At 35.5% G+C, this 15,706-nt stretch overlaps 1 protein-coding gene across 5 annotated transcripts in view; it reads right to left on the minus strand.

Moving 5' to 3' along the window:
- Nucleotides 1-3,478: 3,478 nt before the first annotated feature.
- The window catches only part of Ddr (discoidin domain-containing receptor 2), a 496,805-nt gene continuing 484,577 nt past the window's right edge, over nucleotides 3,479-15,706 (minus strand). For 3 of the 5 annotated variants that reach the window (XM_090369236.1, XM_090369235.1, XM_090369237.1), the window contains 7 exons: nucleotides 15,148-15,201; nucleotides 14,836-15,026; nucleotides 13,486-13,645; nucleotides 12,644-12,957; nucleotides 9,749-10,059; nucleotides 8,645-8,879; nucleotides 3,479-5,216 (listed from right to left, as the gene is read on the minus strand). In XM_090369236.1, coding sequence (XP_090225362.1) covers nucleotides 4,917-5,216; nucleotides 8,645-8,879; nucleotides 9,749-10,059; nucleotides 12,644-12,957; nucleotides 13,486-13,645; nucleotides 14,836-15,026; nucleotides 15,148-15,201 — 1,565 coding nt within the window. In that variant the 3' untranslated portion in view covers nucleotides 3,479-4,916. The remainder of the gene's footprint in view (nucleotides 5,217-8,644; nucleotides 8,880-9,748; nucleotides 10,060-12,643; nucleotides 12,958-13,485; nucleotides 13,646-14,835; nucleotides 15,027-15,147; nucleotides 15,202-15,706) is intronic. The other 2 variants (XM_090369238.1, XM_090369239.1) reach the window with 2 other exon arrangements.

Raw genomic sequence — 15,706 nt, forward strand, 5'->3', positions numbered from 1 at the left:
ACGTGACGCCGTTCTCCCATGAAAGTGTAATGCGTTCGTACGGACTTTAGCCCCTGTTGACGCTTTAAACTGCAGGTTGATACTATGCAGGGATATGAGACGAGATTGTCGTACTACCCTTTCGAGTATCCTCTGGTCACGAAGAGTAAACTTCAGTGGTCTTCCTGAACATCAGGAACTAACTGCAAGGGCTGACAACCCAGCAATGTGACATCTGACAATAATACTACTCTCGAAGCCAATCAGTTCTGCTCTAAGAGCAGTGACCAGAATAACTAATTTGTGTAGCTCATACACCTTCCTTATATTCTGGTCTGTGTCACTTTTTGTCGTTGTTGTTGCCTGTTTTGTTAATCACCAAAGAAACTAAGGATATGAGGCACCGGTACATTGTGTCTCTATACTGTGTGTATTCTCTGGTTGAATTGCCTGTTTGCTGGGCGAAAAACACAAGCTTCCGGGAGAAAAAACCAGGCAATCTTTGCCTAAGACCGACTAACTCAGCCACGTTGTGAAAAAAATATATATATAATAAATAAATAAAAAAATAATATCGTCACGTCATTCACGTAATTCGAATTCAGACTAGACTTGTTTATCCGGGAAGGTCCAATGAAATATGTAAACAGGGGAGTCCGGATACATTTTAGAGCTAGTGTATACAAGAGCATACTATCGTGTGTAAATGTACATTTCTATGAAAGTCTTTTTTCTTTTTTTTTTATCCATAAATGTTTTGAAGGACAAGATACCATCTTGTCCATAGCATCAGGAGCATAATGGATGAAGTCTACTACTCTATATACTCAGGCATATAAGTCGACTACATTTTTTTGGCTTGAAAACTAGTGCTTTTAAGAACTATTCTCTACTTCTTAGTTCAATTATTTCGACTCTATTGTGACATTTTATAACACTGCATAGAAAGATGTAAAGAAAACGGTAAGTATACACGTTACAGTATTCTTTTATGTTTATCTTATCTTTGGCATTAAACCAAAATTTGTTTATCTATGAAGGAGTGAACAAATTCTTGGATTTTAAAAGGTTCATATTGACTTTAAAATTTTAGACGATGTTTGGTGCTTCACAAGTCGACTTATACGCCAAAATATACGGTAATTTCTATCTTTGCACATTTATACATTTTCTATTATTATAACTAAAACATATTTTCTCATCCATGTAAACGATTCAATTCCAATTTCGCATTTGGAACATAATTAGAGCTGACTTGTTCACAGGATATGAAAATTAAATGTTTCAGCAGCCTCGCCCTCACCTATATTTTTTTACAAGTACTAATGGCGTAGATTTTCCTCCCAGAAGACTGTTTTTGTGTACCTCCTAAAGTTATACGTCAATAAAAATAAACAAATTGCTGGGTAAGGAGACATTAAAAATTATAGTGGGAATAAACATTTAGGATTTATTTCTAAGCACTCACTGGGATGGAATTCTGTTCTGACTGTTCAAATATTTCGATATCTTAACTCTGAAATAGGTCAAAGACTGCTCTTCCCGTTGATACAGATTATGCAGCCACAGGAGTGCTTAAAAATAATCAGCCTCTCTAGCTATTTCTTTGAAGATCTTTTAATTGTTTGAAGACCTTTGAAGATCTTTTAATTGTGTGAAGACCTTTGAAGATCTTTTAATCGTTTGATGATCTTTTAATTCTTTGAAGTTACCGATATCTGATTTTCCAACTTTAGGTATATGTTTCCACAAGCCCTTCATATCACCGTGAGGCTAATGTTTATGACTTAGATGATAAAATAAATCAACCACTTTGATATAATACACAGGACTGATCTTGAACTATATAGTTGATGTTTGGCAAATATAATCATCCAGTTAACGAATATTAGGGGGGAAATTTCGGCACACCCTTTAGAAACATCTTTCCATCTCTTCCAGTTCGGTGATCGTTGAGATATTAAACTCCACTAGCACAAGTTAGGTACACTACATCTAAACACCACTCATATTTTAATTTAAATTTTATTAATGAAGATTGTCCCAGAAACACGTATCACCTGTGAGGAAAGCACATTTTAATAAAGGCTAACGGTGTCGTTGAAATACACAAAATAGACAAAGTTCTGTACAAAGCTTTGTTCAGAATGCAAGCCACTGATAAATGAGTTTTCAACAGAAAAATTTGGCTTACTGAGTACACACTTATAATTGTTAATAATGCACCTAGGGGATAATCACCCTGATTAGCCAAACCAAGGATTAAAATCATAGATATCTAATTAACAAACTGACTGTCACGTCAGTGATAACTAAAAAATGCATAATTTCTATAGGCATTTAGTAATATGTTAGCTAACAAAATTGCAATTGGAAATAATGGGTATAAACCATCGATACAGTAGGGAATATTCCACTACATCCCCCTGATTTTCAGAAGTTTATTCGGATTTTTTGGCGGGGATGGCAATTTTAAAAGGATTTTTAGATTTTTAAACACGAATCAATGAATATTTGCATGCGAGTATGAGTAAAATGACGATCATCTTTTGAAGGTTAAATATTTGACTTTGAAGGTCAAAATATCCTGAAAGGCACAATATTTGACTTTGAAGGTCAAAGTATCCTGAAAGTCACAATATTTGGCCTTGAAGGTCAAAGTATCCTGAAAGTCACTATATTTGGCCTTCAAGTCATTTGAAGGTCAAAACTTCTGACCTAAAATGATTTGAACGTCAAATGTTTGACCTAAAATGATTTTAACGTCAAATGTTTGACCTAAGATGATTTTAAGATCAAATATTTAACCAATTTTTATGGTTAAAATATTTTATTTGGACGTCAAATCAATTTTTTTCACGAGTCAAAGATTATGTTGCCTAATCGAACTGTTACAAATATTCCCTACTATTATTAGGTCCTTATACCCATTAATTCGCCTACACTTTACTACAATGAATTTCACCATTCAAATGATTTATCTAAAACCTTATTTGTTACATACAGAGAATATTTTGTTGATGAACACTTCTCATATTTTATGGAAACAAAAACAAAGCATATTTTTTTCCTCACGATGTTAGTAACCTCTATATATTTCAATGCTTTTTTGTGTTGAAATATTACATTCTTTTTTTCTTTTTTTATTTCTGCTTCAGAAAGGTATATCTGTTTAGAAATTCAAGAAAAACTAGGATATCTCTGATCCAAGTCCACAGAGTTTGGATTATTTTGCTAAAGCATCAAATATACATTTTCCCCAATTATTCGGTTCTCACTGAACATTTTTTTTTTTACTTTCCCCCTCTCAGTTCTTACACCAACTTGGGTTAGATATTTAGAAAAATAAAAAGACAATTCTTTAGTGAATATTATCACTGGAAATAGATATTAGCACTGTTCCAAATAGTCTGGAAAAAAGTATTTAAGTATTTAAATCCTTTTCCCTAACACTTATAACAGTAGATACAATTTTATTTTGAATTATCCGTTGTTGTTTTTTTTTTTTTTTTTCATTTGTTCTATGGCTAAAAAATGCTGCATTTGAATTGAAAATAACCCGCTGTCCATTTGCAATGCGGTTTTTTTTTTTTTGTTTAGAGTCCATAAATGAATAATTTCGACTTTGATAAATGAATTATTTAAGATGAAATAAAAAATGGTGGCAAAAATCGGGAATAAGTTATCACAGAATATAAGAAACCACGTTGACTTATGGGGAAAAAAACAAAACTTACCAAATAACAGTTTGAATAGAATGGGTCCAACGGTTAGAAATGTAATGAGCTGGAAGCAAATATAAGGTATAAGGCTGAGTGGCAGTATATGTTCGATCTGTGTTTGTTATGTTGAAAATAACTTTGAATAACAAGACCACATTGAGATAAGTAAGTTTTAAAACACTGGTGCAATGAAGAATTGAGCATGTAAGTGTTATAGTGGTATTATTAAGAATATTAGTATACATTCATTCCGTACATATTGGACACGGTCTACATCGAAATGGAAATAAAAAATTAAGAAAAAACCCAAGACTTCTCGAGTATCGAAGTCAGTTGTATCACCACACTATAGATCGTTGAATTATCTTAGGAACCGGGTTAGAGGAAAGTGAACAAACATAAAAAAGATTTTTTTCCAGCTGTTTGAAATGTGATGATGATGGGGTTGGGAATAGGGTGCATTGCGTGCATATCACGAGCCAAGAATGATCGATTTAACTAAAAGACACGGTACACAAATAGACATTTTCTTTTTTTCTCGTGCACCAAAACTATCGATAAGTACGGTAAGCAGTGAATCCTTGCAAAAACAATCAATGGTGCTTGTCATCTCTAGGCTTAGATCTCGTTGTCATATACTGTACAATATTCGCCATTCTGTTTGTGTATGTGTGTGTCTGGGTGGGTGTGTGTTAATTTTTTACTGATAAAAAAGTGCTGAAGAAATGATATGGCTCAATATCTTAAAAAACCCATTGAGACGAAAAATGACAATTACTCAGTTCAAAGGGTTTCTGGGGGTCCATAATAGTCTCTTTATCACCACAAACAAAACGAAGATGGGTTTTCGACTTGTCAGATCACGTGACCAAGGCAGCCATCCAAAAGTCCTAAGCGCGCGCGCGCACACACACACACACATACATACAAAAAAAAAATAAAAATTAAGATCTGTCTGCTCACAGTAATGTTTTTTTTTTTCACAAAGCTCCTAAGACCTCTAAAAGCTCATTGGTTCATCTAGTCCCCCTCTAACACTGGTAGACTGTCAAAGATTCCTTAGCACCACGAAAAGCGCCCCTTCCAGTGACGTCACTTCCGGCGTGTAGGTTTGTTTCGAACAAAATCCTGTGCTCATGGGTTTTGGAGTGCAACGGCAGCGACCATGTCCGAGGGCGTGGTTTAAATCGCATGAGTTCGGCGAATGACGAAGATTCAGACGTGCGGAGCATATCCAAGGTTCTTTCTCTGAAGGAACAGGTGGATCTCCCGAAAATTTGGCCTATCGTGTTCGTTGCGTTGCCAACACTCCCTCATCAAATCGTAGATTTCCTTCGGACAATTTGCGGGCTGGGGCAGGTACACTTGCCCTCCGTCGTTGTGATAAAAGTGTCCCACGTTCTCGATAACCTTTTCATCGCCAAGGTCAGCATACGGCTGCTGCCTGGCAAAAGTCAGAATTTCCCACATTGTCACAGCGAAAGCCCACACGTCACTCTTGGTAGTAAACTTCCCCTGTAAAAGAAAAGAAAACAAACAAAGAAATTAGCATTCACGTGGCTGTCAATACGAAGCAAAATAAAGCATCTAAATAAACAAGGACAAATCTTAAAATTGTTTTGAGGCACTGCTTGTTGATCGAAATGTTTCATTAAATCAAACGAGTTTGCCTCTGCCAACTAAGTGCTGATGATGCGCATTTTTCTACTGAAAAAATAATCTCAGTATTTGTTCTAATACCGGGAAGTCTTCGCTATAAATTATTAATGAGCCTGCTGCAGCATTAAAACCCACTGTATACTGGGTGCGCGGTGTGCGAATGAGTTAACTTCCCTAGCGTTCAAGTATTACTAACTTTGTCTGTGTTCGTGGACTATTAAAAATTGATCGGCCTTCATTATCCAGAAACTTGTAGTAAAAACAAGAAAGTGCACAATCCTGGTAATGATCGCTGCATAATGAATGAGATGCATGCTTCGCTTCGAATATAACATGGAACTGCAAAGGCTCAATGACGTGCTATGTGAAGCTTTTTAAACTTTTGTGTTTAGACCAGCCAATCAGTTTAACTGGGGTAAAGAACTGTGATCATTGGAAATTCCAGGAAAGGGCTGAAACAAAAAAAAAACCGTAGAGAATGCATAAGTAATAATTACAGGAAGGTATGTTGGGACAATAGATTTCCGTACTAGCAAAGCTAATCAGTTAATGTTACTAAAAGGCACCAAATGCAGAGAGCCAGCTAAGTTTAAATGCAGCTTCTGGAAAGCACGCCACTGACAACATAGTTTTGTTCAAATCTATGAATAAACTAGACTACAACAAGATAAATTTATGTACATAAGCATAATTAATCCGCATCTTCGAACAGAGACAAAATTAAAATATCAATTAACTAAAATCTTATTACTGCAATAGAATAATTTAAAATTCGCCAAACCCAAAATGAAAGAACTAATTTATATAATTTTGGTAACCGTACATGAGGACAGTGTTGTCAGGTTACACCTATACCTTCATTGATGAAGCTTGGTTCCACTTGATTACTGAAAGGTGTGGAACAATAATCAACAGACAGTGGAGGAACTGAAAGCCAATATGCAGAATGAAATTGCGAACACAGACGTTCAAACTTTACAAAAGGTATCGTAGAATATGGTGAAAAGTGTTCATGTACGTATTCAAGACGAAAGTTGACATATTTAAAAAAAAATTACAATGACTTAATTTAATGTGAATAAAACTAATCAGATGAGAACTGTTCATGATAATCTTATTTCCTGGCTAAGAGAGAGGAAATAGAAAGCTGTTACAAGTGGTCAGTCCCTTCAGGATGGACCAGTGGAGTCACTCGGGGATTGGAGTGGAGCCCCTTGCCGCTTCCATAAATGATGCTGATGAGAGTATCCGAGGGCAATTGTCCTAGTCTGGTGATGACTGGAAGATGACGGGATGGTTAACAATCCGAGCCAGGGCATGGTGCTCCAAAAAGACTTCGATCGGTTGCATATATGGTCCGAAAAATGGCAACTAAAATTTAATGCTTCAAAATGTAAAGTTATGTATTTGGCTGAGAAAAAAACCTAGAGTTACGCATAAGCTAGGAGGAAAGAAGGTTAAAGGTAGCCCAAGAAGAAAAAATATTTAGGTATTACGATCCAGTAGGAAGATGAAATTTTTCACACAGTGTAAAGAGGAGGCTAACAAAGCATATCCTGTCTCTGATTAACAGAGTCTTTCCTAATAGAGAGAAAGACGTCATTATCCCTTTTTATAAGGCGATTTGGAACACCGTATCCAGGTCTGGAGACCGCAACAAAGAAAGATACAGAAATCCTGGATAGGGCTCAGAGAAGGACGGCCAGTAACTATTACTGTATTATTATAGTAGGGTTTTATGAGCATCGGCCACTAAGGCCATATTGCTCAGTCTGTAAATTGCGTAAGTTCTGCGGTGGATCTTCTGTTGTCTGGACGAAAAATCAGGGTTTCTGGGAGAAAAAAACCATGCTACCTTCGCTTGACTAACTCAGCTATGTTGTGAGAAGGGCCCATCAAAATCCCTCTCATCATTAACAGGACTTCAACTCAGGTCTTTTCTACCCAGTGTGGGGAGCACGGCGATTCTGCCAACTGTGCTACCCACGAAGCCTTATTTATAATTAAATAAGACAGTACATATTATACGTCATTATCTATTCAGTAACATCGTATGATATGTATAATGCCCAGCATTTAATAGCTTATGGCGGCTTTCGAAATTTTTATGGTGCGAAAATTCACACTACGACTGCCAATCCAATATGAAGTAATGTTACACTATCTTTTATATTGTAGAATAAAAAATGTTAATGGGATTGTGAATGGTATAACATATAATACTGACTTCCAAGAAAATGTAGACATTAAAAGAATGAGAAATGAATGTTGTAGAGTGTGGCAAAATACCTGGTCTACCTCTATTTTGGGTAGGGAGACCTTTTAAGTTTTTTCACGAGGTTGTTGATTACGACAAGAAAATGGACTGTTTCTTTGGATTACTCTTACCTGGTGTATTGATCAGTCTGCTGGACTCCGAAGCCCAGTATTTATTTATATACGAACATTGTATATAGTCTTTTTATGTATAATTAACCATTGTACTTTTTATGTATAATTAATCATTATAAATTGTATAGAATGTATAGATTACTTTCAGCGGCGAATAGGGGGAACCCTGGAGCACGCCAAAAAAATAATAAAATACTTTGACTTGACTTGTCTATGTAAAGGTTATAATGGTTGTAATGAGCCAGTGAATGATGTCTTTATGCGTGTCTATTCCAAACGAGTAACAAATGACAAAACGACCATATTGTCATGGAAGACCCACAGGTCTCTGATTCATTGTAATGATCCAATGATCAAGCAAGAGAAAAATAAGATAATGAAGTGCACAATTCAATATCCCCCCCCCCTCTTCTGGTCTGCTTTAAAATCATTTGGGTCCCCGTTCGCTGAAAATTTTTTCACGGCCATTTCTTTATCGACAGTTTAATGGACTTGTTCGTAGGATATGTTTTATGTCTTTGCTTTGTACTGTAACTCAATCTGATGATCGTCAAAATTAGGTCGTCATGCATCATTGTTTTTTGTGGTTGACACAGTCACGGGTCATTCAGCCCTCAGTACATCTTTGGTGACTCTAGGAATCAAGGAATACTGTTCTTAATTGTATCTTTGGGTGGATAATCATCGTGCAACGTTTTCTCATGTGCCTTGTCTATCTTAATAACTAAATATTAATACCTAATTAACATTTAAAATATATTTAATTAAATATTATTAAGAAAATAATTTAAAATTAAACATTGTTAAGAAAATAAGGCTATTTAGGATTTAAAAATATCTAAAATAATTGAATAAGAAACAACTTTAAAAAAAGTCTCGAATACATCAATTACCAGTAATATGCTCTCCCATGCCATCCACCTGATAGGGAGAACGGCTCTTCCCTCGATCCTGTAATAATCGGCACTGTACAGATCCCGGCTCATTCCAAAATCTGCTATCTTGATAGTGTAAGCTTGGCCCACGAGGCAGTTTCTGGTGGCCAGGTCCCGATGCACAAAGTTGAGCGATTCCAGGTACTTCATCCCTGATGCGATCTGAGTCGCCATATAAATAAGGCTGCCATAACTGTAAAGGAAGAGGTAAAATAATTTCAGTATGCCAAATCAAAATCCACTGCAGAGATATTAACAATTGCCATATTTAACTGACTCATGACAGAATACTCAACCTTTGCCAATTAAAATTCGTTAAATAATCACTGATTTCTAAAATAACGTCATCTGGTGAATTTTGTCCTACCAAATTAAGTCTTTTATCTACTGTTTTTTAAAGATAATATCAGTTGGTATTAATTTTCATGGAAAGAAAAATGAGCTTAAATTAAAACCGTCTACAAGTCAAACATTTGTGATTCAAAACCTAGCGAAACTAATTAGGTTTTTCTTGAAGAGACTTTAAAGGCAATCAAAAACTTCGAGAGCTTTGAGAAATGTAAGTAGAAGTAAACAGTTTTTTATTCATTAAATCTCATTTAATCGGGAGACCTTTCAAAAGGTATGCTGGGATATTTACTAGTTTAGAGTGCGACAACTTCATTAAAGAATATCGAAATATAAAAAGAGATCATTCGCAAATTTTCAGTTTATCTGAAAAAGCGAAGTCCCTCAGAAAAAATGTCTTTTTTATCCATGAATTTATACCCTAAAATTCGATTGAATTGAACTACTAATTACTATTATTGACATAAAATGCAAATAAAATGAAAAAAATTAAATTAATTGCTAATTTTTAATCTTCTATACATTTATTGTGGCCAATTCAAAAGCACAGCTGGCAACTTTAGCACACAAAGAACCTATTGTAGAAATATTGCCAAAGAAGAATATTCCGTCTTAGTGAGAGATGGAAATAAATTTTAATTTCTTCTTCTTCCTTTCAAATCATCGAACTAGTTTTTAATAAACTTCCAGTGAATACGTAAAGAGTACCCTTACCTCAGTGTCTTAGCACTTGCTGATTTGAAAGGGGTGGTGTCTGGCACGTGCTGCTGCAGAAATTGGTTGAGGTCGCCATTTTCCATGTACTCAACAATCATGCATAGAGGTTCGTCCCTCGTACACACCCCAAGCACATGAACTATGTTTGGATCCCGTAACCTCGATAAGATTTTAACTTCTTTATAGAAATCACTTCGTGCCTGTTCTGTGGCGTTCTTCCTCAGTGTTTTAACAGCTACTAAGGTCTTATTTCCATAGCAAGGCACATCGATAAGTTCTGGTATTCCTTCAGCTTCACATAAGTGCACCTGAGAAGAAGGCGAGATTAAGAGTGGGTTCGAGTACCGCACTTTTGGTTTACAAATAAAATGAGACAAATGAAGCGAGGGTGGATCACAAAGTTCCTGAACTTTTCATTTATCGATCTAATTTCACAAAAATTAAATCGATATTACAATCCTTTTTCGTAACGAAATTTTAATTATGGATTTTTCGTTAACTAAATTCCTTTTTGAGTGAATTTAAAACGTTCCGAACATGGTTTTCCTTCCATTTTGACCAATTTCAGTTTACTGGAGTATTTAGAAATTCTTTCTTAGAAATCGATTCGTGGATGCTTTAAATACTGAAATAACAAAATGAATCTTTCACATTTCTCTCAGTCAACTGTCCAGAACTATTCTCGTCTTCAAAATGTCTCAGAAGAGAATTACAGTTCGATACATTTAACTGCAGCTCAAAAATATTTTCCAGTACAGGAGGATAAAAACTGGTAGTGATCCTAATAAGTACTCAATAATTCGAATTTTGTGAGTAAGAAACTCAATACATACCTTGGGTTGTGAGTTTTAAATTGAATTTTCCATCTTTGCTGGTCTCTTCCTCCCTCCATGATAAGGGAGCACAGTGTTTTGAGAGAAACATACACAAAGATGTAGTAACTGAAAAAAGTATTGAAATCATTATGGCTTCCCTCTTCTCCCAAAAAAATACGCTTCCGTTTTAAGAGGATCAGAAAATAAACTGCCTAATTTTGTTCAGGAACTTTGATGGATCCACCCTCGAAAGCAGAAACACACACACGCACACACAAACATATAGTAAGAAATATGAGAATGAGTCCATTAAGGTGAATTCCCATTTTTCACTGGCATATTCCATTATATTGCTTCATATTCATATCACTGTATGCCATACAACATTTCTTCGATAAAAAGTTGACAATACAAACATCCTTGGAGTTACACGAATTCGAGATGCACGTTTCGCATAACGCAATTTGTATTTTAGGCACATCATTCGAAATATGCGATGTGTACAAGCTAAACGAGTCAGAAGTCAACCTGCCACTTCGAATTCTTTTAACCAATTGTACTTCCCAAGTTCCCGGAGGGAATCACTCAAACTAATCAAAATACAATGCCCAACTCTGATTGGCTTAAATGGTTCCATCATGGTCCTGGGATTCTGCTGAAGAAACTTCTTTTTTTTTTTTTTTTTTTCAAAGAGCAAGCAAGAAACCTTTTGAAGGAAGAATCCTGGAACCATCAGCGTCCAAAACATGAGTAGTATCGAACGTGATATTAACGAAACAAGAATCTAACTTTCTGAACTAACTATCCAATGGCACGTGCTCTCCATCGTATGACAATAGTTACATTAGATTCTTTATATTACAAAAATGGCATTCGTGGTATGTGGTTAGTAACGTGGCAGTAAAGTTTTTATTTGCCACTGTTTTGGAAAGGTCAGGATTCTAATCTCGTCTCTGATCTTTTCACTCGGGGACCTATTTCTGGAACAAACCACTTTAAAGTTATAATGAAATTCACCTTTATTGACCCACATTCGTGATTCTATATAATAGTGTACACTATCATATAGAATCAAGGATTTTCCATGCACTAACTTTAAATTAACTTACAGTATAGCTGATAATTAAACCTTTGCAACAAATATCGAACATCTGATCAACGTATTGAGTCACACAGGCTCAAATAAGATAATAATAAATGATTATGAAGTTAGTAAACGTATTAAGGAATAATAAAATCAGATAAATGATATAATTGTACCGAACAGAGCAAAGTATTCTTCGACAACGCGATCAAGTTCAGAAATCCATTCTGAAAGGCTTCAGCCACGTTGAACTGGTCGAAAGGCAGATTACAGTGAAGGGAGCACTCCTCTATAAAATAACGACTCTAATCCGTTAATTAATTCCTACACGTATTAGATCGATTTACAGTAGCACGTTAATTAGATTTCCTTGCCAGTCTGGAGTAGGCATAACCACACGAAACCCTTGTACGTGTTTATTCGATTATCCCTAAACGCGTCCTACCAATATCGAATCCCCATCTTTCTATGGGTGCCTCATAAAGATAAAATGGCAATATTTATTTCGATAAAATTATAAAAGAATCCAATAACGTAGTCAATATATATTCTAGAGAAAACAAAACGCTTCATAATTAACACATTAAATGTACGCAGAAATGAAGGCCGTGTAATATAATGGGATTCTTCTAGACGAGTCAAAAATACAGAAGTGGTAGTCAGAAAATTCGGAAAATAATTGAGTAGCTTAATAGCTGTTGGGCAATTGTACAGAAACATAAAATGGACTTCCAGATATTACTAATCAAAGATAGCTTAATTTCACATTTAAATAAGTGAATCGATTCGAATAACTTCAGAAAAACCGAATGGTTCTGAGAGAGTCCTCTACCGGATAACTGTCCTGGGTGAAGCAATTTGCAATGAATTGATTGTAATAATAATTATTATAAGTTCGTGGAGACGCCTAATTTCATTAGAATTGGAGGATTAATCAGTAAGGGGATGTAAACTTTCTAAATATCCTCAGAACCTTAGCCAAATTTAACATACCTCTCCAAACTGGCCTTCCCCTAATTTCTCTAGAAAATGGAGTCGATGTCGGGGAATTTCTCGGACCGGATTATCCTCCCTGTTGAGCAGTTCCACGTTGGGTACAGCATACACAGTATTTCCGCTCACTCCCTGGATATTCGGCAGCTTTACAACGTCTGTTGCGGCATAGTACCGCTCTGATGGCTGCTGATGCAATGATTTTGGTAATGTATGAGGGAAGTTTGGCTTAGAAGTAGGGGCTGGCGGAGGTGCAGTCGGAGTCACACTCTTCGTGACATCAGGCACAGCATATTCCCTCGATGTCGTAGAATCTAATTAAAAAAAAAAAAAAAAAAAACGGAAAAATATTCTAAATGGTTTAAAAATTTTATATAAACGCTGTAAATTATTTTGTAGTTTTATTTTGATTTTAAGAACAAAAATTCTTGAATTTGATCTTTATAACAACGTTTTCTTAAGTAATAATAAGTCTTATAAAGTATTTAGCAACATTTTCGGTTACTTTCCAAAGACTACTTTAATTTATATCCGCCATCTTGTTCCAAGATGGCGGATATGGAACTTTTGTGTTTACAATCCAATTCAAACAAAATTTAGAGTACATATGAGAAGAATCCTAGGGTACATAATATAACGTAAATAAAATATTTATTAGTTTTATATTTGAAATAGTAAATTAAATAACAATTATCATTAGCATTATTTGATTTCAAAATTTAAAGTATTGAAAGTTTAAATATGCAATTTAAATTAAAAATATAAAGGAATGATCCAAATCCGTCGTTTTAATGTTTAATTGTATTTAAAATTGCTATAAACATGAAAAAAAAGGTGCTTACCATTGCTATAATTGCCTGCATACTGCACTTTGAAGTCCTGTGGTTCTTGATACAACAGCTTGTCTGGATCCGCATGATCGAACGCCACCTGATGGCCATAAAGGTTACCATTAGCTTGACAAGCCATGGGAGAACATGGGGCATAGTTGAGACCCAGATCCTGTGAAATACAGGTCGAGTTATTTAAGATGCTAACATAAAAGTAAAACTTTCACACCTAAATTGAAACTGGGTGATTAAAACTGGCTGGTGAATTTAAGAAATGCTTTTGTTTAGTTCATTTTCCGAAGTCATCCGGATTTGTTCCGAATAACTTCGGATTAAACCGAAGGACAGGCGTCATGCAGAATTAAATAATCACAAGATCATTAAAAAAATAGTTGGATTCCTTGCATTCTTCTTCGAAGTCGAAACTCTATATTGCTGATCGTGCACTGGATGAATACAAATTGCCATTCCACTTGTAACCTTTACATCAAACGCTGACTTTTCATTAAATTACAAGACAGAAGAAGAAGAAATGCTTAATAACAAAAGAAAATGTTTCGGTCGCCCGTACTCTTTAATTCTTAACCATTATTCAGTATGGAATGTCTTCTATCTTGAGAAGAGCGGGGAACTTATAATACATAATTGAAATCAATCCAACTGGCCCACGCTGATGGAGAAGAAAAAAAGGTTTTTTTGCGCACACTTCCACTTTTAGCGGCTGTCGGCAGACAAGCATGATTGATTGTAAACACTTCGCAATGATAACAAAGAAATGGACATGGCAGACGACACTAATCTATCATTTTTACGTTTGGAATGCGTGAATATTATTCAGCCAGAACGATAAACGATTCTGGGAACAAGAATAAATGTGTTTACCACAATGATGTACGCAATTGAAAATGGGATGTCGGGATGGTTTAAAAAAAGCATTTGTCTTCTTGTAATGAATAATTCTTTCGGAATATTAATCCTGTAGTTTTGTGATGCTTCCGTGACAATTACTGGTATTCAAAAAAACATCGTTTGGCTCTATTAAAATTGTAATCATGCCTGTTTCTTAAATTCCTCTTCGAAAGCTTCAACAGTAATTGTTTTGACGTTCTCCATTATGTGAAAGTTTTACTAACATATTTCTAAAAGAGGGTTCTCTTTTTTTTTTTTATTAAGCTCGCATCAAAGTGGAATAACAAAAGACGAGAAGAGATAATTCATTAGCGCGAAAAATTTCATCGTATAACCACTAATTGTGTGTGGTAATAGGAGTGTAATATTGATGGCTTTCTTAATAAAGAATTCGAGAAGATTGTTATCTGCCTTTGGTTGCTTTTTTCTTTTAAGAAAAGAAATTCCACGTACCTTCATGTTTATCGTGACCCTGTTGTCCACCGGTTTCAGCATGGTGTGAGGGGTTGTGTGTTTCCGGCGCTTGTTACGGGCAATGATGATGAAGATGACGATGATCAGCAGCAATATAACTCCAGCTAGAACCCCGATGACCAGTCCAACATACTGCGTAGACAAGGCATCTTCACTCATGGCTGTGCTCACTACAAAACAAGATAAAAGAGTAATGTCACGTGAGAAAAATACAGGCGATTAGAGTTAACTGGTTATCGAAACTGTGAGAAGGAATACACTTGCTTTTCGAAAACATTTTTGTTGGCTTACCTATAGGGGGCGCTGCCGGCGATTCATCGTCCGTGTAATTACCCTGGGCAGGAACTAGAAAGAAAGAGAAATATCGCCATGAATCTTTTATAAGGTGTTAGATAATTCGTAATTAATTTACATAACCAAAGGAACCACCTGAAAATTGATCGCAATTCAAATACGCAAAATAGTTATCGTCTGCTGTTGTAGATGACAATAGTTATCGTCTGCTGTTGTAGATGACAACCATTTTGTGTATAGTTATCGTCTGTTGAATAGTTATCGTCTGCTATTGCAGAATGTTGGATTTGCTTTTAGTATTATCAAATGTATGATTTCTTTGACAGATGCCGAGTAATGTAGCTTGGTTGTAACGGCGTATCTCACTTCTAATATATTTTAGATTTTACAACGATTATAATGCAACGAACATATGCAAACTGTTTTTTAATTAAACGTGAAAACTGTGGCCGGATAAAAAATAACAGTCTATCATCAAGGTTAAACTTGCGGGCACCCATTTGAAGTCAGCCTACTTTGCTAGCCATATACAGGTAATGAACAGGTATAAAAGGAA

Source organism: Mastigoproctus giganteus, chromosome 3 (genome assembly GCF_048544385.1).
Source record: "Mastigoproctus giganteus isolate SK-2022 chromosome 3, ASM4854438v1, whole genome shotgun sequence".
Taxonomy (NCBI): domain Eukaryota; kingdom Metazoa; phylum Arthropoda; class Arachnida; order Uropygi; family Thelyphonidae; genus Mastigoproctus; species Mastigoproctus giganteus.